This window comes from Pteropus medius, unplaced genomic scaffold (assembly GCF_902729225.1).
Source record: "Pteropus medius unplaced genomic scaffold, Ma_sr-lr_union100, whole genome shotgun sequence".
In the NCBI taxonomy this organism is placed as follows: Eukaryota; Metazoa; Chordata; class Mammalia; order Chiroptera; family Pteropodidae; genus Pteropus; species Pteropus medius.
In genome coordinates, this window is record NW_024340849.1 from 42,927,563 (window position 1) to 42,951,337 (window position 23,775).

General features: G+C 37.9%; 2 protein-coding genes across 27 annotated transcripts in view; one reads left to right on the forward strand and one right to left on the reverse strand.

The window, feature by feature from the left end:
* The window catches only part of LOC120588201 (uncharacterized), a 125,360-nt gene extending 116,948 nt beyond the window's left edge, over positions 1 to 8,412 (forward strand). For 8 of the 12 annotated variants that reach the window (XR_005649202.1, XR_005649164.1, XR_005649166.1 and 5 more), the window contains one exon: positions 7,229 to 7,330. Coding sequence is in view for 2 of the 12 variants with exons in the window: in XM_039845458.1 (XP_039701392.1) it covers positions 7,229 to 7,360 (132 nt within the window). In the remaining 10 variants the exon portion in view is untranslated. Of the gene's footprint in view, positions 1 to 7,228 lie in introns of all 12 variants that reach the window. The other 4 variants (XM_039845458.1, XM_039845466.1, XR_005649198.1 and 1 more) reach the window with 3 other exon arrangements.
* DLGAP1 (DLG associated protein 1) overlaps positions 1 to 23,775 on the reverse strand; it is a 790,600-nt gene that overhangs the window by 184,125 nt on the left and 582,700 nt on the right. The gene's annotated exons all lie outside the window — the stretch shown is intronic.

Consider the following 23,775-nt stretch of genomic DNA (forward strand, 5'->3'; position numbering starts at 1 on the left):
TCATGATAAAGACTCTGAATGAACCTGGATTAGAAAGAAACTTGCTAAAGACCATCTACAAAAAGCCTACAGGTAATATCACACTTAATGATGAAACAGTGAAGGCCTTCACCACAGGATCAGGAGCAAAGCATAGATAACTGTTCTTGCCACTTTATTTCAACATCATACTGCAGTTTCTAGCCAGTGCAATCAGGCAAGAAAAAGAAAAAAATCACATAAATAAATACCTGATATACCCCAAATTGACCAAGGAAATGTGGATACTGGATGCCCTTGGCTTTGTCATTATCTATTTGAATAACTGAAAAAAATGACTTGAAATCCTTGGGATTCAGTTTTCTTATTTTTAAAATGAGAGAGTTCTAAATATCTATGATGCTGTAATATAGGTGGCTTCAGTTTAAAGTAATTTTTTTGATGACATTGACCATGATTGGCCAACAAATACTTATGGAATACAGCAGGATTGCAGATATTTAACTTTCCTTTCTTCATTCCAGACACTCAGATGGCCAGCGACATAAAGTCCTCTTTTCAAACTTTACTTCTTTAATGCCACATTGTTCCTGAAACATTAATTTTCCTTCTGTTTCTTAGGATTGTAGCCTCATAAAGGGATCCATTTTACCAACTGGTTAGCCCTATCAGAAGAGCGAAGCTTAGATACAGGGGCAACATGGGCAGTCTGAGATAAAAACTGAAGGAATAAACTCCTATAGATCTTTTGCTACGTTATTGTTCTTCCTCCATATGTGTTTGACATTTGAATGTCAGCATTATTTCTGGGAAACACTGCAGTTGTCAAGTGCTATAGACCTTGCTGTGTCTTAGAGTCTCAAGTTTTATAAAAACAATTCTTACGTATTATCTCAAAATGATTTTTGCAATTATCTTCACTTTAGTTTGCTTAGGACCAAATTAATCACTAAGTCAAATAAAATAATTCAGGGAGAAATTTGATTTGATGTGGGAGGTAGTTGCTTTCAACATAAGTAGTTTCACACTGGAGACCTTGCTCTGTTGACCTTGGCTCTGCATTTGATGACTTTGGCTTTGAGTCTCAGCTGGCTCCATGGTACTGGGCAAGCCACCTCTTTCTCTTTCTTAAAATAGAGATAACAATACCCACTTATAGAGTTGTGAGAAATTACTCCATAATAAACATCGCGCTTTGTCTTGTGGCAAAATACAACACAAAACCTACCATTCCAATTATTTTTAAGTGTACAGTTCAGGGGCTAAGAACATTTTACGTTTTTGTGTAATTATCACCATCATCCATCTACAGAACTTCTTCATCATCTCAAACTGAAACTCTCTACCCATTAAACACTAACTCTCCATTTCACCCTCCTTCCAGATTCTGGTAACCATCAATCTACTTTCTGTTTGAATGTTTTCTTGTCTGTTTGAATTTGAAACTTTAGGTACCTCATATAATTGGAATCTTACAGTATATGCCTGGCTTGTTTCACTTAGCATAGTGTCTTCAAGGTTCATGCATGTTAAGCATGTGTCAGAATTTCCCTCCTTTAAGGCTAAGTAATATTCTACTTTATGCATATACAATATTTTGTTTATCTAGTCATCTACTAATGGGCACTTGAGTTACTTCCACCTTTTGGCTAATGTGAATGAAGCTGTTATGAACATGACTATACAATTATCTGTCAAATATCTGCTTTCAATTCTTTTGAGCATATACCTAGAAGTAGGAATCTCTTAATAGAAATATGTAGCTTTTTCTATTTCATTTCTTAGGAACTACCAACAAATTTGGGGACCAACATAATAAAAAACTGTCACTTTTTTCCTCTTAAGAAATACTCTGTTGACCCTTGAACAACACAGAGGTTAGAGGCACCAACCCTAATGCAGCAAAAACACTGTTTTTGATCTGCAGTTGGTTGAATTTGAGCATGTGAAATTCACAGATATGAAGGGCTGGCTGTATTTACTGAAACAAATCTGCATATAAGTGGACATATACAGTTCAAACTCGTGTCATTCAAGGATCAACTATATCATTTACGGTAAGTTTTAGGGATACTAAATAATACAGTAGTATTTAGGGTCTATTATTGCTACAGCTGAAAACAAAAATAATTATATTATTCATTGGAAAGCACAAAAATAAATCTGAGTATAATTTTACTGCTCTAGTAATTAAAAATCAAAACAATATTATTGAGAATAAATCACACTGCCACGATTAAGACATCCAGGAAAATAATTCCATAAGCAGAGATTGTAGGAAGACAGATGACAGTAGTGTCGGTTTATGAACTGGTAAGAAAAGAAAGAATGTCATTACTAAGAAAGATGTGATGACAATTCAAATGGTAAAGAGCCCACAATGGTAATTCTTAGGAAGTAATGGTAATAGTGACCTATATGCTGCTTTGAATTGAACACAGTGTTTAAAAAGTGTGAGGGCAGAGCAGATGTACTTACACAGATAGAAGCTGACATTGACAAGCTGGAGCAGTTAAAGCCTGTGTAAAAGCATTTTGATAAATTTTTCACGAAGCACTTCATATCCTGATTTCACTTTAGGAAGAAAAAAAAGCAACTAAAGACAGACTGTTAAATAATTCTTTTAATGTTGGTTTTCTTCATATCCCCATTGCCAAATGCTCTCTGTCTATGTTCACTACTAGCATGTTGAAAGGTCACAAAAAGACGTCTCTCCTGTACAATAGTCTTCGATTGCTGTGAACACAGCTATCATGTTCTAGGTAAGCATTCTCTTCTCCAGGTGACATGCTCCCTTTATCTAGTCCTTTTATGTCAAGATTTCCAGGCTCTCCATTACCTTGATAACTTGTCTCTAAAGTCAGTCCAATTTGTTATTTTCTTTTTGACAATAGAGCACCCAAAACCACACTCAGGCTTTCAAATGTGGCTTGACAAGTGCAGAACACAGAGTGGCTGCAACTGTCTGTTCTAGAGAAGATCCTCCTGGGATGTGGCCTCAGAAAGCTTAGGATTGTTTGTCCTATAACCTCATTGTTAGCTTCTGGTTAAGACCCCTTTGGATAACTTTTAAATCTTCTTCATATCAAATTATGGTAATTCATTCAATTTTTGGCCCTTTTGTTTCTGTTAAATTGAAACCAAAGGCTAATCCTGTCATCCCTATGCAATATATGCAATATATCAGCTATTTTTGCTAGTATATGTCACCACAAATGTGATAAAAGAAGCAAAAGTAACAAAACCCCAGATTAGTATTATAAGGTCCTATGCAAGATGCCTACAATGTCTTATTTAGTTATCACATCAATATTATGGATTATTATAACAATTACAAAACATCATTACCCCTGTTTTACAGATAAGGAAACTGTGGCTGACACATGCATAATCTCAGAATTGAAAGCTAGATGTGTCTAATGTTTGTTGTCTTAACCACTTTGTGCCCTATCCATAGGCATGCGACTGATTTTCTTACCAATCACTTGTAAAATGATTGACTAGGATTGAGCAAATCAGGGATCTTCTGAGGTGGCTCAGTCTTTACTGTAAGGTTGTTTGGCATATGCCTCTATTACCCAATCCATGTTTCTCTGATTTTAATTTTTTCCTGTAAGCCTGTTGTGATATGCTATGTTAAATGCCATCCTAAATATAATTACATTTCTCTGATATGTCTGTCTCAAGGATTTCAAAGAAGAAAATATAGGTTGTTCTACATATGCCTTATTAGTAAATCTATGCTGGCTTCCTATTTTCTAAATCATCACAAACCATCCGTTTAAAAATTCATTCTGGAATTTTTCCAAGGATTCACATTAGGTTAACTACTGGTAAGTTTTAGAATCCTCTCTTTGGTAAATGGAGATAATATTTACCTTTTATGGGGGTACTTTTTCCACAGTTCCTAAAATATTACCAACAGTGATTCTATAATCATAACTGAGTTCCTTCAGATGGAAATTAATTAATTTTTATGATTTCTTCTTATTCATGGCAGTTACTCAGTTTTGGATATAGGTTGAGCTTACATAGTTTGCCATATTCTTTATGTATTCCCAATTAAATTAAGTTTTAACTCACAAGGCTATTACACATCCAGGAATTACCTTAAAGCCTAATGTAAATATGGCTCCTAGGCATTCAGGGCTGCCACTAGCTCACGTAGTACTACTTTTGTACAAATTAGAAAAGGGTGCCCTTTCCTTAAATAAAAGTTTATTATATTATCATGTAACCTAAGTAACTGATGGCAGAACCCAGCCTAACGCAGCCATGGCTCTCACACACAAACCACACACACACACACACACACACACACACACCCCCTCCATACTTTGGCCCAATCTCACATAAGACAGAACAGTTTTAGACAGTGTCTGCTTTGCTCCAGCCAAACATCACAGAAAAAACTGTGGTGCTACCTATACCCATGCCAGCAAAGGTCGAGTGGGGGGTTTAGACTTCCATCTTCATGAGGCTGTAATGAGGTGCTCCAACTCCCCCACCAAGGTGATACCAGAGAGGGCCAAGTAGGGAACTGGGACTTTCATTGTGTGAGGATTCCCCTTCCAGGTAGTGCCAGTGGAGATCACATGGGGAGCTGGACTTCCACCCCACCCAGCATCCCGCCCCCTCCTTGCACAGGTGGTTTCAGAAAAGTAGGGAGTCAGATCTTTCATTATTAACCTGTGGTACCAAGGCTACCCCCAGTGTGGCTGGCATCAGTGGAGCTCATATGGGGAACCGGAACTCCCACCTCCACCAACAGTAATGAGGAACCCCAACTTCAGGTATCAACAGAGTTCGAGTGGAGAACTTGGACTTCTACATTGACTGGCATAAAAGAGATGATGCCTCTTATTCCTCTGCTGGAGTGGTGTTAAAGAAATACCAGCTAGAACAGAAGGTTTAAATAATACCCATAGTCTCATAACATAATTAAAAAAATGTTTAGGTTTCAATTGTCATACTAAGGCCAGGAAGATTTCAAATTGAATGAAGAAAGACTATCAATAGATGTCCACACTGAGATGACAGAGATGTTAGAATTATCCCCCCAAACTTTATAGTCACGACAACAATGCTTCGAAGAGTATTATGAACACACTTAATACTAGTAAAAAAAAAAAAAAAAAGTCTCAGGAAAGAAATTGAAGCTATAAAGAAGAACCAAATAGAAATTTAAATTTAAGAACCGAAAAATATAATAGCCAAAATATTAAGTTTAGTGGATGGATTTAGCAGCAACTCTGTATCTGCGATGATGGAAAGGTTTTATATCTTGATTATCACAATATTTTGCTAGTGAAATTGTACTATACAATTTTGTAAGATGTTATCATTGGTAGGAGCCTGTGTAGAAGCTATATGGGATCACTCCATATTATTTTTACAACTATATGTGAATACAATTATATCAAAATAAAAATTTAATAAAAATAATAATTCCACCATCAGATAATAAATGGGTTAGAATGTACAGATGCTCTTTGAATTACAATGGAGTTACATCTTGATAAATTTAAGATGAAACTATCATAAATCAAAATGTATTTAATACACCTAATCTACCAAACATTGTAACAGCCTAGTTTACCTTAAACATGCTCAGAACACAAAATCCAAATAATGCCGGCAATGCAGTGCACTAGAGCATTGGTTGTTTACCCTCATGATGTGTGCCTGCGCTGCCTAGCATCCTGGGACTATTGCATCACATACCACTAGCTGGGAAAAGATTAAAAATTAAAAATTCAAAGAATGGTTTTTACTGAATGCATATGGCATTTTCACCATTGTAGAGTCGAAAAATTGTAAGCTGAACCATCGTAAGTTGGGGACCATCTGTAAAAATAAACTAATAATGTGGTCCTTTACTTACTCTAAAACCAGTTGTTAAAACTGAGTTAATGCCTGAGAATAAGCAGAACCAAGTTAATCTTCAAAATTTTAAACTTTTGTCATGATGAACTTTTGTCATGATGAACGTGTGTGGCAGTGAGCAACACACACTTTAAGAATGTACTCGTGGGTGTGGACTCGAGGACCTGAGTAGGTATCACTGTGTATGAGGCTCCTGTATGTCCCATTTCCCTGCCTGATGGGTCACTGCTATTGTCACTGCAGAGGAAGGAAGGCATGAGCCAAGGAACTTGGTGGGACTTTCCTCTTGTTCTTCTCTGATATGCAGCATTCTTGTTGTCTAATTCTCTGGGAAAAGCAGGTAGTTTCTAATGACCAGACTTCTCTCCTAGATATCACCTCCTGCCTTTCCAACACATTACCGCCATCACAATTCTTTATAGCCACCCTGATTTAGTTAAGACATGAAAGGACAGGAGGTGACCATAGGAAAAGGCATTTAAAATACAATTTTGACATGCCATGAAACACACATGAATATATATTCATCATCTATCTTTTACATCAGCTTTAGCTCTAGAAATGCAACAGTTCTGAAACTTATATTTAGAGAAAATAACTACTCATTCATCTTAACAAAAAAGAAAAAAATGTTTTCTAGGAAGTGTGAAGAATCATTAACTTCATTGATTCTGAACAAAAAATGTAATTGCCCAAGATATAAAGCAGAAACATATTTTAAGTCATTTGTGAGCAAAATGGAAAGATGCCCTACCAATCCATTATCACCAGAATTAAATAGTATTCAAACGACCACATGTTCTCTGACTAAACAAATAAGGTACAAACAATAATAATTAGGACTGTTGGCAGTCAAAAGCTTTTCCAGAATCGTGCTCATATACTGCAAAGATGACTTCTACCCTCTTTCATTACCTTTGTGCTATGGTAAATTACAGCAATTTTTTTTATGCCTTGAGTGAGAAAAAATGGAAAGATAATATTCACCCCTTTGAGGATGGTTTAACTTATCTACAGAGAAGCGCTGAACCGTCATTTACTAACATAAAAAGGAATACAAACTTTCTGGTCAAAATATTCTGTATTATGGTAGCAGTATAATCGATTATACATATTCTGTTGTGGAAAATCCCAAGATTCTGATGAGCAATGTGTATGAAACACCAGCTAGGGGATTAGATAAAATAAATAAAGCTACTTTCATACGCTGCTGTCTGGAGAGCTAAGACTCGTCTCTTTTCCTTCTCCCAATCCACCAATCCCTGGGCGCCTTTCCTCTTCTCTGGGTCTCTACTGACTGGCCTTTGTCTCTGCTCTAATGGAAAAGGCACTTATGCTCTGTCTTGCTCTTTCCTGTATCCAGTGTTTAGGGAAAGCGTCTGTTTCCAAGATGAGGAAGCGCGACTCAGTCCCGAGGAGTGCCTGCAGGGGGCGATCGACGCCGAGGAATGAACAGAAGGCTTTGGCTGTACTGGACGTTCCACACCTCTTGTAGGACACGCCTGGGCAAATCTCTTAAGAAAGATGCCTTCTAGGAAATTCGGGGTGATTAGCTCGAATCAAGTTGTTAAAGGTTTGCTATTGGTAACTTAAAGAATCAAAAGGTGTCAGGGGACTGGATTGATGTGCTCGTCTTTTCTAAAGCTCTCATTTTACTGATGAGGGAGTAACTGAGGCTCAGAGGAGCTCGGCGTTCTAACTAGCTAGTTAGCGGCACCACTGACGCTGTAACTGAGGTCTACTAACAGCCGGCCCCGCGCTCTTAAACTCCAGATGGCCCCTGCCTGCTTTTATTTACCAGACAAATATCTAATGCTAAAAGAACATTTCCCTCTTTTGAGTTAGCAGTTTTGGAATTTAAGCCCAAAGTGGTGAAACTTATTAGGGGAAAACAAGCACGAATTGAAATAAGATAGAATTAGGAGTATATTGCAATATCCAAGAATTTTTATAACAACCATAGGCTCTGATGGTAAAAATAGTTAATGAGTCAGGTTTTTTTTAAATTATTAATTAATTTGAAAAATTAGCGTATCTGTCTATTGTCTTTAAATGTATTTAGGAACAAGGAGTTTTTTTTCTGGAGAATTACATATTCATGTTATCATTTTGCGAATTTTATTATTATTGTACCCCTTCTCTATTTCTGATCTCCACCCAGAACAATTAAGTTAGGCTCTCAGAGTATTTTTAAAATTTGGTTCTAGAAGCAGCAGCATTACCTGGGAGCTTGTTAGAAATGGAGAATCACAGGCCCCATTTCAGGCCTACTGAATCAGCACCTGCATTTTAACAGGATTCCCAGGGGATTCTTATGGGCATACATGAAAGTTCTAACCAAACACCTCTAAGCCCTCCAGAACTCTGGTACCACCTAGCAAGAGGGCTTTGTCTCTTGTTCCTTGTGACCAGCTGGGCTCCTAGTTCTTACCTCTGTGTTCTTGCTAAAAATGAATTTTAGCATTTCTCATTGAAAAGAAGAGAACATTATTACTAGTGCTTTAAAATCAGGCTGGAAGAATGATGAATAAAGGAGTTCTTAATGAGTTTCCTGTGTATTTTTTTGTGGAACTTTTTTTATTTTTTAAATGCGAAAAGGCGCTATGTTGATACTATACAAGGAGGGTTTTAATGTTGTAATAAAAAACTCACGGGAGCTGAAAAAACCAGTTTCTTGGTGGATTCTATTCCCAGTGCTTGACTCACTCACTGGTAATGAATTAGGTGCCATTAACAGGCACATGAACTCTGTCAGCTTCCAGGAGATAGGATACTTGGTAATAACCTAATATTCACAGAGACCTTATCTTCTCTTTGTTTTGTTTCATTCCACTACCAAGTAGAAAACTGTGTTTTGTATACAAGTGCCTAATGATCCTTGAAACAGTAACAGTAGATAAATATTTACTGAGTATCCACTGTGCACAAAGTACTGTCTTATATCCAAATGTTTTTCTAATTAGTTAAAATAGTGAATATCGTATTGCTATCAAAGCAAGGTGTAGGTAGAAGAACATCTTTGCATAAAATCGTATATCCATTTACTTCGCATATTTCTAGAGTTATCAATTTTGGGGACAAATGACTTGCCCATAGTTCTCAGAGGAAACAGACAAATAAAAGGATAATAAAAAATACTGGATGATAAATGCTTGGCTAAAGGTTTCTACCAGGAATTGTTAAACTGGGTTTCTAGTGCAATTCTACGCTGACAATTTGGATTGATGATTCTGTTTGCTTTCAGATAAGATGACTAGTGGTCCTCTAGACATGAGGCTAGAACTGGTAGACTGAATTCCGGTGTAACTACTTACATATCTCTTGAATAACTTCTTGCCCTTCTGATAAAAATCTAGCCAAATTCATTTTGACTAATTGCTGAATGTTATTTATTTTTAACTGACTTTATATTCTTTGTATTAGTAAATATATTCTACTCTCTTCTGGGAGCACCAAAGTCTAGTTCTACATTAACTCAAGCCTATTAGGGATACAGATTCAGACTGCTAATATTTCTGTGTAGCCTGACAGTCAGATGTTGGAAGTTATAAATTGCTAAGTTAAAAAGTAACAGAACAACGAAAATATATTTTTCTGTTACTAGGGATCCAAGCTGAGAAATAATAAGAATTCTTTGCCTAGTCTCCTACCCCCAAATTAGCTTGCTTATCTCCTCCACTATCTCCCAGCAGCTGGCACCCCACCCCCATCCTCCTACTTATTAGATATAATTTTCAGCAGCTGTCTGAGAAAAGTTATACAGCAACTGCCAAACTCTGGGTTTTGGTAGCATCCATAAGCTGTTCAAATAACTTAGTGCCAGAATCTTCCTCTTGGTGAGCACTAGGATACAAGAAGTTCAAGCCTTAATAAAAGCCTGGTCAAAATGGCTTAAGTCTTCCAGGTACCCAAAGCTTCATCATCCCTCTCCTCCTAGTAACAAGGTAATTAATCAGGAGACTATATAATGGTCAATGATAGGAGGTCTTGTGGTAATTGGGAATTCTTAGAAGCAAGACTTCTGAGGTTATGTATGGTATGATTACTTTCTGGAATGTCATGGATTGTTGGTGATGTCCTTTTAACATTCATTTAGAAGAGTCTGTATCTGTGATGTTTGAGGGTCTTCCATTTCAGGTGGCTGGGGCCATGTAATGGAAAGGAGGCTGAGTTGTCTCTCTAAAAGAGCTGACTTGCCAACTGCTGCCTTCCTTCCTGCTGCTGGCGGGAGGTGTTCATCATTATAGAGGATGGTGGTAGCAGGTCCAATCATTCCATTCTTCCAACTTGGCCCAAGTTCTTTAAAAAAAACTATTTCACTGAATCATAACATATATGCAAAAGAGTGCACAAGTTATAAATTTACAGCTTGAATTATCACAAAGTGAATATACCCATGAAATGGACTCTCAATCAAGAAAGAGCACATTACAAGTATCCCAGAGGCTCCCTGCCAATCACTACCTCCTTCCACTCCCCAAGGGTAACCACTATCCTGGCTTCTAACACCGTAGGTTTTTTGGCCTGCTTTTAACTTTAGATAAGTGGAATCATAAAGTATGTATTCTTTTTGTGTCTGGCTCCTTTCACTCAACATGATGCTTATGATATTCATCCTGGTTTTTTGGTGTAGCTGTAGTTTATACAGAGGTGTAAGTATTCCATTGTATGCATATACTATTATTTATCCATTCTATTGCTGATGGACAGTTTAGTCATTTCCAGTTTGGGGCAGTTATAAATAATACTGCTGTGACTATTTTGTATGTCTTTTGGTACACATGTGCATGCATTTCAATTGTATATATACCTAGGAATGGAATTACTGGCTTATAAACTATGCGTTTTGGGGAAGTGACAGTCCATCATGTACCCCAAACATCCCTGCATGTCTTTTCTGAGTGTGCCCAACTTCAAGCCACATCCATCCCTGATACTGAGTAGTTCCTGTAGCTGGTCACATAGAAACAAAGTAGGTCACAGCCACCATGGTGTGACTGCTGCTTGCTCCTCAGGAGAAGCAGGGGGACTGGCTTGTTTGCTGCTTACTACAAAAGGTGCTGAACTCTGGGCCCTGTGTTCCACAACCCATTGTATGAGTGGCTTCCGCCGGGGACCATCATGTTGCCCAGTGGGTTTGGGAGACAGGGGAACCAGCATATCCCTCTGATGTTCCTGCTGTTTGCTATGCTGTGAGTCATAAACTGTCTTGCTCAGTCTACTTTCGGCAAATGCAGAGTTGTGGCAAGCCACCTTACTTGTCAACGCAGGCATCTCCTTCAGGGTCTTATTACTCCTTGCTCTCCTCCATGAGGAGGGGTGCTCACTCTGCTGTACATTATACTAAGATACTTCAGCTCTCAGGGGTTCTTCCCTGACAATGCTTAGTCAGCTGCAGTAGGTGACTTAAAAATTTCCTCAAGTAGTATAGGAAATATCTTATTGCCCTTCTGAGTCAAGCTTTTTAGAATTTGCTATGACTAATATTTTATTGCCCATTATGTGCATGATACTTTCATATTATGAAATAGAATAATTATATGACAGCACTGTGAGGCAGGTATTATTTTACAGATTAGAATGCTGAAGACAAAGTTAAGGGACACATTTGATTTTATACAACTGTGATAACAATGGTTACTATAATATATAGCAATAAACCCTAGTGCTTCATTGTGAATTGTCTCATTACAATGCTATGAGATAGGTATTATTATCATTCCCGAAGAATAAATCAATAAGTTGACATATATTAAAGTTAATTCACCTGCTCACAGTTACACAAACAGTAAGTGGATAGAGCTGAGGTTTCAATCCAGGGCGAGACTGACATCCAAGCCCAAACACCAGGCAGTAATTATTGTCTAATCTGGTAAGTGATATAGTTACAGCTCGAACCCACATCCTTCGAATCCAGAATTGGTGCTCACTCTGCTATCCATCTTGCTAAGACACCTCAACTCTCAATAACAATTGACAGCTTGTTTGAGTTCCCATCTGTCACATGATTGAATGAGCAGTGAAATGACCTATGATCAGGCAGAGAGAAAAAGAGAGAGGAGAATGGGAGGTGTGTAATTCTTGTACTAGATCATTAGCTTCCGAATAACAGGTTGTGCACTGAATACAAAATTGCATTCTGAAGGAGAGTTCAAATCCTCAGAAATCTAGAATAGATGGCTTTTAAAGGTTACCTTTCTCATAATCATCATCTGGAGCTCTCTGTTTCCAGGGAAAGTAGTTCGAGAAGGTCAGGAGAGGTGTATGTGTACATGTTTGTAGAACTCAAAAGAAATGAATTCTCAGAAAGTCAGCAGTCCCTCATTTTTTTTTTTAAATCTCACTATGCTAAAGTGGCCTCAACCTAGATCCAAGAGACTGGCCTGTGAGAGGAACAAGTACATGATTAACTTTTTACATCTCCCCAGTTCTTGGCCACTTGTGGGGCTATGCTGACTCTCCATCTCTCCATCATAACCTAAAAGTGAAAACACTTTTTCTACTCACTCCCGCCACCCCCGCCTGGTGTCAACATGTTTTTTTGGGGACATCACACTATTTCTCTAACTCTGAATGTGATAAAGGGGAAACTGTCTAACATTTGCTCAATTGCTATTTCAAGAAACCAATTCAAAGAGATCCTTGGGAAAATTATTTATATATGTGTTTATAAAATCAGCTTCAAGTCCCTCAACATATTAAAATCCTGTATTTCAATGATATTTCAGTTTCCTTTTAAATACTCATTCTTAAATGTGGCTGGGGTATTTTGGCAGATAATGGGGAAGGGGCTTACATGGCTGTTCAGAGGGAAATTCAGAAATATTCTGCAGTGACTAGGAGTTCTGTGATGACGTGTATTCTCACTAGGGAAGGGTCATTTCACTATCAGGCCATGTGATCTAAAATGAACATTTCAGAGAATAAACTGAAGGGAATATGTTAAAGAAAAAAAATGTAGATAATTTCATTAAAGCAGAGGTGGTGAAGGACTATGTATGTGTGACTGGATAGAGGGGCTGGTAGGGGTTATACAACTTTCTATCTTAAAATAAATTTCATAGAGTCCTGTTGGTTATTATTTCACATTGAAAATAAGCAAAAGAAAGCAATTCTCAGTCATTTTACTTGAAATTTCTCATACCATATTGTTATGGTCATCTCTTCTTGTAAAAGTAACTAGAAATGTAAAAGTCATTCCAAAGGTGCCTGGGGTACAGAATAAGCATGCTTGAGTCTGAAAGGAGTTCCAAATAAGTGGTAAGTTTGAGTAGGTCAACGAGACCCACATTTTGATATTGTTAAATATTGCTCTTTTCAGAACTGTAAAACAATTAAGCCAATAATGATTGGTCCCTTGGCTCCTGGGTATTAAGGCTGATGGAAACAAATTCTTCAGCTCTAATGTAAGAGACCAGGGCTGTGGGATCCTCTTCTGAGATCAGGGGGGCCTGTCGGTGTGTATGCGACCGAAAACCTCATATGGAATGAATCCCCCCAAGGCAAGCCGCCTGTTCCATCCATTCTTTCATTTTTACTTTCTGCCAGTCCTTCAATTTGCACTATTGTCAATGAGATTTAAGAAGAATTTCTGATTAAAGATGGTGAATTTATGAGAGAAAAATCTAATTTTGCATATCAGACTCTTGAACTAATTACCTTTATAATGCACACAAAAAGCAAGTCATGCCTCTTGTTTCAGCAGATGCAAGGAAGAAAAGCCCCTTCTGATGGAAGGATCTAGGTTAGCAATAACAACAGTTTTCCTAGAAGTGTGGGCTGTAAGCGCAGGTTTTCAGGGCTGCTGGAAATCTCTCACTGGAATGCTCATGCCGAGACACCATGCACAGCAGTGACATGTGGAAAGTCACACACCCCTCCGAATCTGCCAGAGTGCAAACTGCTGGAGTCAAATCACTATGCTTGTGAAATAGAAAGGCTAAGTAAGCAGGACTGTGGGAAAGAAGAACAAATGATCACTATATTAGGGATAAAAATTCCCTGGGAGAGCAGAGGAAGCAAAGAGAAGGGACGAGGATGAGACAGAAAGATGAGTCCTGCCACAGAGATGCAGGTGGGTGCTATAAAGGCTCTGGTCATGGCTCTGCACCTGCTCTCCATGGCTCTGCCCCGTCCTAGAGTCTTCTAAGTCACCCTTACCTCACTGCCCACATGGCATCTACACGGGAGACTCCCCCGTCATCTGTAACATAGTATATTCCAACCTGTGCTCATCCTCACATTTCTTATTACTTGGCTTGCTTCTCTTGCCAGCCCACAGCTGATGAGTGATTAGCCTTCCAGAACTGGCTTCCATAGTATCTCCCAAATTTCTATCTGCATTGACCTCTCTCTTTCTGTCCTCATTTCAGGGCCTAGACCCTGATGGGGCTCTCTCGTTCAGTCTCCTTTTATCTCTCTGCACTGAAGGATTAATCTTAAAAAACAATGTTTTTTTCTGCAACCCCAAAACCTTCATTGGTTTCCATTGCCTACCAAATCAAGTCTACACCCATAATATCCCATGCAAGCCTCTGGGATCAGGACTAAACACTCCTAGGCTACAAGTTCTACTGCTCTGCTGTATACCATGAAAATTGTACCTGATGGTCTTCATACATGCCTGCTTTATTGCCTTGTTCATGTTGCCTTTTCATTTTGACCTCCTCTTCAATCTTTGCTTGTCAAAGACATATTATTTACAGTAGTTAGTACACACTTTATTTAGTTGTCTGTCTGTCTACTCTTCTCTCATAGACAACCCCGCAGGTTTAAAAAGGGCTATTATTCTCTTATCGCAGGATTCTTATGTGTATTTTTCCTAGTTTATATTTGTATATCAATATCTATATGAAAAGAGATTTATTATTTAATATGTGATTTTTAAAAGTATGAGATACCATACGTAAATGATATTATATATTTTGTTTATTTTCAATAAATACTTTATTATATACACTTTTTATATCAGTTCACTTAGAAACTCTCACTTTTTAAAAAACCCTTACTTTTTTAATGGATGCATAGTATCCATAGAATAAATGTTTCATAGTTTAAACACTTTCTTGCTCATTGGCATTCAAGCAGATTTCAAATTTTTGCCCTTGAATGTATATGTTTGTGCCCTTAGATAAGACTGCCTACAGCATAAATGTCCACAAGCGGGACATTTATGGGAACAAGGAATGTATGTATTTTTGCAAAGAGCATTTTAAAGTTTTAATCTATGTTTGCCTATTACATACCATGAAATAAAGCAGAAAATTTAAAACATAAGATTTTTGTTGTTATAATTCTTGTTAAAATTCAACAAATTCACATCTTTTCTTTTTGACCAATTGGTTCAACTACTACTCAACTGTGTGCAATGTACATATCTGTGTACCTTGATTTGATTAAAATACATTGTTAATGTTGCTCGCTTATTTGTTTAAAAACTATGTAGGAGATTTCTAGATAGAATCTAAGTATCCCAAGCTGTCCCCAATAGCCATCTTGGTCTAGAGGCACAAATGATGCCTTAATAATCATTAAATTTCACTTGTGCTGCAAGATTTCAGTATGAAACTTTGGATACAAACCAATTGCACCAGACTAGTCATGTGAGGAGGGACTTTACTGGTGTTTATAGGACATGCATCAGACTAGCTTGGGAGGAATATGGGCATAGACCCAGAATCCCTTTAGAATATCCCAACTTTTGTTTTTGAGAAAGAAGAAGGTATTGGCAATGACTCACAAAGGTCCACCAAATCTTGCCCCTCTTGTGCTCCTTAAATTGGCTGTGCAGTGAGTATGCTGCTATAAGGTGGCCTCATCTTTAGGATGCTAAACGAGTCTGGAAAATTGGCTTGTACTATGTGTGAGTATTGAGGTGACAGGAAATAGTCTCTTCGAAACCAAGACAATTTTATGTTAAATGTGATATCCTTTCTAAAAGTGATATTCTTTTGTTCAGAAAGGTTGCAGGACACAGGATACAAGACTAAAATATAAAAATCAGTTAGATATCTATATAATAGCAATGAACAAACCAAAATTAAATTAAGAAAACAATTCTATTTATAATATCACTAAAAGAATAAAATCTGATAATAGACTTGTATGTAGACTATATAAAGAACTTAGGACTATATTTAACAAATGAAGTGTAAAACTTATACTCTGAAAACTCCAAAACTACAAAATTGTTGAAAGAAATTAAAGAAGACCTAAACAAATGGAAAGAGACTTCATGTTCATGGATTGGGAGACTTAATGTTGTTCAGGTGGTAATACTCCCCAAATTGATCTGTGTAATCTCTTTCAAAATCCACGCCAGCTTCTTTGTAGAAATTGACAAGCTGGTCCTAAAATTCCTATGGAAATTAAAGAGACCCAGAAGAGCCAAAACAATCTTGAAAAAGAACAAAGTTGGAGGACTCACACTTTCCAGTTTCAAACTTACTACAAAACTATAGTAACAAAGACAGCAAAGAAAACAAATAAATTAGACTTAATTAAATTAAAAACTTTTGCTATTCTCTGGACACCATAAAGCATGTGAAAAGATAATCCATATAATGGGATGAAATTTTTTGCATATCCTATCTCTGATAACAGACTTGTATGTAGACTATATAAAGAACTCTTACTACTCAATAATAAAAAGACAATTAAAAATGGATTAAAGGTTCTGAATAAACATTTCTCCAAAGAAGATATCCAAGAGACCACTAAGCACATTATAAGATGTTCAATATCATTAGCTGTCGGCATAATGCAAATCAAAACCACATGAAATATTACTTCATACCCAATAGGATGGCTATAATCAATAATATAGATAATAATGAGTGTTGGCCAGGATGTGGAGAAACTAGAACCCTCATACACATCTAGTGAGAATGTAAAATGTGTAACCATTTTAGAAAACAGCATGGCAGTTGCTTAAAAGGTTAGACATAAAGCTATCATATGATCCAGAAGTTCTACTCCTAGGTATATACTCAGGAGAAATAAAAGCACATTCCCACATAAAAACTTGTACACAAATGTTCACAGCAGCATTATTCATAATAGCCAAAATGTGGAAACAATCCAAATGGCCATTAACTGATAAATAGATAAATGTAGTATATTCACACAATAGAATAAAAATGATTCATAAAAAGAAATGAAATACTAATATATGCTACAACACAAATTAACCTCGAAAACATGCTAAGTGAGAGAAGCCAGTCACAAAAGACCAAAGTTAAAATGTCCAAAATAGGCATATCCACAGAGACAGAAAGTAGATTAGGGATTGTCTAGGGCTGGAGGGGAGGTTGAAGGGAAGGGAGGCATGCCTACTAATAAGTATGGGGTTTTGGCGGGGATGAAAGTGTTCCCAAATTGATTGTGATGGTGGATGCACAACTGTGACTACTAAAACCACTGTACTGTACACTTTAAATGGGTGACTTGTATGATATGTGCATTTTATCTCATTACACTAGTATTTAAAAAAGTAATACACTTTCGAAGTAGCTTACTTGTGAACATAAGGCTATTAACTTCCCGCGGATCTCAAAGCAATTTATGGAAGGAGTGGTAATGGTGGTGGAGGTGGGAGTCCTCTGTGTTCCCATATGTAAAATTTATTGGTTAAGCACTGAGGTAAGGTCGTTACTACCCTGGCCTCTATCTGGTGGACTCATTTCTTTCTGATTGCAGATTTTGAATGTCCAATAAAAACCTAATCTCAAAATTTTGAATATGTAGTCTTTTATCTACAACAGAAGTCATTTAGAAGACTAGAATAGAAAGAAACCAACTGTGTTTGTATATTTGCATAGACATATGCAAGAAGGTAGATTAAGGAAGTAGTATTAGCCTTTCAAATTGTTGTGTGTCTCTAGGTGCCTGCCCGGGATTCCTGGAGATGGCCCATGTTTTAGGCACCAGAACGAGATGCCTAACTTGGGCTGCTTCCTCCTTGAGCACCCCCCAGGTGTTGTATCACTGTGCAGCAACAAGCTGGGGTCCAGAGAATTGCTTACAATCCTCTTCCCTAATATTTTCTTTTCAATCGAAGTTCGTTTTCCATTTTCTTCTTCTTCTTCTTCTTCTGTATGCCTATTATTATTATTTTCTTCTTCTTCTTCTTCTTCTTCTTCTTCTTCTTCTTCTTCACTGTACTACCTAGCTTCTTCTTCTTCCTCCTCCTCTTCCCTCTTCCTCCTTCTGCTCTTCCCCTTCCTTCTCTTCCTTTTCCTCCTCTATCATCATCCTCCTTCTCCTCCTCCTCTTCCTCCTTCTTCTCTTTCTCTCTCTTGCCCCGCGCCCCAGTCTCTCTTTACCTCAATGTGTTATAGTCTCAGGATAGATTTGGATCTGCTCTGCCTGTATGTGTGTGTTTTATTTATTTATTTTTTTAAATCTTGGGGACTCTATTTTTACTCATCTGTTCAAGTGTCCAAAGGATGAAGATATTTTCTCCCAATCAAAGGCAACCCGCCCACAGTGTCAGCGTGTTCTGTGATTAGGCTTCTTAATGATGGGGACCCTGCTGGGCTCTGTCGTCCTTGTGCTGCTCTTCGTGGTGCCCACATGGAGTTGCTGTCCACCAGGAAGATGTGCAGAGTGTGGGCCCAGATCTGGGGCCAGGGCACTGTGACACAGTGGAGGGGAAGGTGCATTCTGGAAACCTTATCTTGCTAAAAATGAAATCAAGTAGACAAAAATGAGCTCTAGAGGCATTCTAAAGTTCAGAGTTCTCAGTGAAAATTGTACATGACCTAGAGGTGAGAAGTTCACAATGGGTCCAGGGGCCACAGCTGAGGTATCGGCAGGACTGAGTTACCTGTGGAGGCTCTAGGGGAGATGCTGTTCCCTTGCATTTTCCACTTCTAGAGGCAGCCTGTATTCCTTGGCTGTGGCCCCTTCTTTTACTTTCAAAGACAGCAATATAGTATCATCCAATCTCTCTCTCTCTTTTTTTAGTTTGTTATAAATTTTACTGATTTAAATGATGTATAGTACATAATTTACAAATAATAATAAATTACATCATATTTTTAATTGTAAATTTGATATAGCCAATAGTTCTCATACAATACTTTTATTATTTTTTGCTGAATTCTTATATCTGTGGCCTACCTATGATTACAATTCAAACTTGATTTGACAAAATCAGATGAGGAATGAATATTTGATTACTATCTCATTCAGAAAAGAAGTCCCTCACATCATTGATAAGTGAATGTAGTTCTGATATGAATGTTGGTTGATATTTTCATTTAAATTAACAAGACAAAAGTGAGACAACTGGGACATTTGTCAGAATTTTAATTGTCAATGATGTGACTTCTTTGCTGAACTGGATGATACTTTTAGCATATTGGAAGATACTTTTTGCATATTGGAAGAATATTGTCTCAATTTTTTATGTTATTCACAATGTAACAGGTATAGACCTGACACACTTTTAAGTTTATACTGCATTATTAACATTTTTTTCTTCTATGTCTTACGTCTAGACAATCAACAAAAAGATAAATCAAGCCCTGATTTGTAGCTTTTGTTGATTCCATGATATAAATACTCCCACCATGGCTGATATCCAACCACTAATGTGACATCGTTAGAAACAGAGTTGGAAAGAGATGTGCAGTAATACATCATTCTATAGAATTTCTATCATATGGATAGGTTAATAAATATCACAAGACTATAGATGATAGTAAAACATAGTAAGATAATTAGGAAGTCATTAGTTTTAGTATGTATTATTTGCTTTTAATATGATTTATTTAGTTGTAAGTTTGTGTAATTTAATTTTTAACAGTGGCCATGTTTAACAACTGATTCACAAAATTGCTAAAATTCAACAGTTCTTGCTAGTCTAAGCTGGCTCCAGCATGCCACTGCCTGCTTTGATCACAGGCAGCCAAGCCACTATTCTCTTAACCATTCTATCATGTGGTATTAGGTATTGCCAGAATATAGTTCTATACCAATACAGGTATGGAAACACTCAGCATGCAAGATACGTTGCATTTCTTTATTTTTTTAAACCACAGTTGTTCTCATTAGATGTGCCACTCATCAAGATTGTTGATGACAGACCACTACTTAACCATGATTATATGGGTACCCTTAGACATACACAGTCCCGAACATGGAAATGGACCCTGGTGGTCTGTCCACTTTGCTATCACTTCCATTCAACCTGCCCAAGCCCACCTGGAAGGCGAGGGCCTTCTCTGTGGTGTCAGATGAGATCACAGTCCCAATGCTGGTACTCCAGTGCCAAGTGCAGCCCTGGGGACCAGGACTGGAGCACAGCTATCTCTGTGTGAGGCTGCACTACCTCAAGCCACTGCATTCATATAAGCCCTCCTGTGCCTTTTCTTCCTCACAGGTGAATGAATATCCATTGAGGTTAAGCCACTCCCTCTTTAGCCTAGAAAGCAGCAGATTCTCCCACTGCCCCCAGACAGTCCAGCCTAATCACCCTGATGCACTTATACCTCTAACACTGGGAGAATTCCCTCAGGGTATTTATAGGGGCAGGAGGGAGAAGGCTTTCATACTTCCCTGGTAAGACTATTAAAAAAATAACATAAAGTTATTACTGAATCACTGAAGCAACCTGGGAAAAATAAAACAAGGCTTTAAAAAGTAAATGCAGAATAATGAACATTTTGTAAATGCTGTGCTTGGAACAAGTACTCAAATATAATTTTTGCCTTCAGGAATCAAAAATGATTAATGTTGATTAGCTTTTTAAAAATTTATTTATTTTAATTAGTTTCAAGTATATAGTACATGGGTTAGACATCTATATAGTTTGTAAAATGATTCCCCCAATTGCTCCCTCTCTCCCCTGACCCTTTACCTAGTATTAATGCTAATTGCATTCCCTGTGTTGTGCTCCCCACCCCCGTGACCATCCATCAGCTACTAATTTGTACTTCTTTAACCCTTCAGCCCATTCTCTCAGCCCTCCAAACCTCCCTCCCCTTTGTCCATCACCAAATTGTCCTCTATATTTGTGAGTCTCTTTTTGATTAGTTTGTTCATTTTATTCCTTAGATTTTGCATGTAAGTGAAATCATATAGTGTTTATCTTTCTCTGTCTGACTTAAATACCTTCTAGGTCCATTAAAGCAATATCTTTTTCCATCCCCTTCCTTTTAGTCTGTGTGTATCTTTTAATCTGAAGTGAATCTCTTATAGGCTACATGTAAGGGTCTTGTTTTCTTTTATCCTTTAGTTGGAGCCATTCTATCTTTTAGTTGGAGCACTTAACTCTTTTCCATTTGAGGTACTTATTGATAGGAATGCATTTATTACCATTCTTTATTCCTGTTTTTGATACATGTTTTTTCTTCTTAAAGAAGTCCCTTTAGCATTTCAACACTGGCTTGGTGTTGATAAATTCCTTCAGCTTATTTTTGTCTGGGAAGCTCTTTATCTGTCCTTCAACTTTAAATGATAGCTTTGCTGGATAAATTATTCTTGGTTGTAGATCCTGGGTTTTCATCCTGTCGAGTATTTTTTGCCAAGTCCTTCTGTCTTTTGAGAAATCAGCTGCCAGTCTTATGGGTATCCCTTATAAGTAACTATCTATTTTTCTCTTGCTGCTTTTAATATTCTTTCTTTGTGTTTAATCTTTGGCATTTTAATTATGATGTGTCTTGGTGTGAGACTCTTTGGATCCCTGATTTTTGAAATGCTCTGAGCTTCCTAGGGGTTTATGTCCATTCTTTCACCAGGTTAGGGAAGTTTTCCATCATTATTTCTTCAAACAGCTGTTCAACATCTTGATTTTCTTCAGTTATGCTGATCAGACAGATATTGGACCTTTAATAGTGTCCCATATGCTCCTTATTTTTATAGTCTTGGCATCTTATCTCTTACCATTCTGATTGCATATCCTTGGCTTTCCCATCCTCTAGACAGGGCATTTGATCCTTTTCTTTATTCACTTTGTTTATTCCTTTGCTTATTTCATTTAATATACTTCTCATCTCATATAATGTCCTTCATTTCAAACTGATTCCCTTTTATAATTTCCATTTCTGTTTTTATGTTTCTTATCTCTTTGTTGAAGTTCTCACTGAATTTAACCAAAAGTTCATTGAGCATCTTTATAACCAGTGTTTTGAACTCTGCATCCGTTAGATTACTTGACTCCATTATATCTGGATCTCTGTTCTGTTCTCTCATATGGTTTCTGCTTCTTTGTCTTCCCATTTTGGCTGACTTTCCGTGTCTGTTTCTATGTACTAAGCAAAGCTCCTAAGTCTCCTGGTCTTATTAGTGTGGATTTGTGAAATAGGTGTCCAGAGGCACAGTCCTGAGAGAGGTTCAGCTGCAGGCCAAACTTAGCCCAAGCCTCTACCCCTGTGGGGCCACTTGTTAAGATTCAGCAAGCAGTCCGCAGATGCTGTGCTTACGGTTGCCTCAAAAAGCCACACCAGAAACTGAGGCCAGCTGCCTCCACTGTGAGTCTAGGCGCTGCTCAGCAAGGAGCATCTGAGTCACTGAGGATACACCTGGATGTGGCTTGGGTGGAGCCGTGAGTTGGGGGAGGTGGGGTTTCAGGGAATCTTCTGGGTGGAGCAACTTCTGTTATCTACTTTGATGACGTCAGGGCTATGGCGCCGCTGTGTCTGCACACTGGGAGTGGGGAGGGCTCAACAGGGGACAATGGATACTACCAACACTTCTGTACAGAGTGAATCTCACCCAGGCCTTCACTCTGACAATGTCTCCCTGTAAGTCCCTGGTGCCCGCTGCGCGCAGCCGAATCAGCACTGGTGCTCAGAGCAAGTAGGTCCGTCACTGTGAAAATCTGCTCGTGGACGCGGCCCCTTTATGAGGCTTCTGTCGCTGCCACTGCTGCAGCCTTCTTCTCACTCAGCCGCTTGGGACCAGGTTGCCCCGAGTCTTCACCCCATCCTATCTTCTGCTGTGGCAGGGTGCTTTCTTGGCTTTCTCCTTAGTTGTTCATCTAGATTCCAGGAGATTTTTCCTTGCTGCTGCTCCTTATTTCCGTCACAACTTTGATTTGGTTGCCAGAGAGATGAACAGAGTTTCTATCATCTACACTATTTCTTTTTCCTTCTCTCTGTCCAATCTCTTTTTTTTTCTCTGACCACTGCTTCTGTCATCATCTTCTTCTCTTTTACCTCCTGCCTCTCTTTTATATCATGTGATTACATTTCCATCTCAAGATCCTTAAGTAATTATGTTTGCCACATAAGGTATTCACAGGTTCTGGGGATTAGGACATGTATGTCTTTGGGAGCCCTTATTCTACTTTCCACAGAAGCTAAAGGCTCAGATGGTTCCAGTGCTTATTTTGCTTCCATCTGGCTTTATGATGACGACCAGATAATCACATATTTAGTACCAGAAAAAGAAAAGTATCCATAGATAACAGAAAAAAACCCAGAAGAAATGTTGAGAACATACTTCAGTGTTGATTTATCTCCAGATATAAGAAAATAGTTTTATATTTGATAGGTTTTATTGAAAGAGTCAGAGCCTCTAAAACTGAAGTCAAATATATTACATAAAATTTGAACTTATAAAAAAGTAGAGTGTGAAAGTTACTCATTTTCTAGAAGTTTTAGAATGACTTGTGAGGCTATGTTAATATATCTAACAATAAATATTACAAACAGGTAGGCTGTGAGTTCAGTGACTAAATCTATTTCTGATGAGAGGTGTCAGAAGTGGAAAAGACTATCAGTAGCATGTGTGCCCTCAAACTGCAGAAATGTAAACAAAGGCTTGCACTAAATGTGCTGTATGCCAACAGAGAATCTTGTTTATAACAGTCCTTGATTCTAAGCGAAGAAGAAGTTTCAGCATTTGGGCAGTCTGTGTCACAGGTGAGAACGTGGGGCCCTCATTGAGCAAAGATCAAGCCTG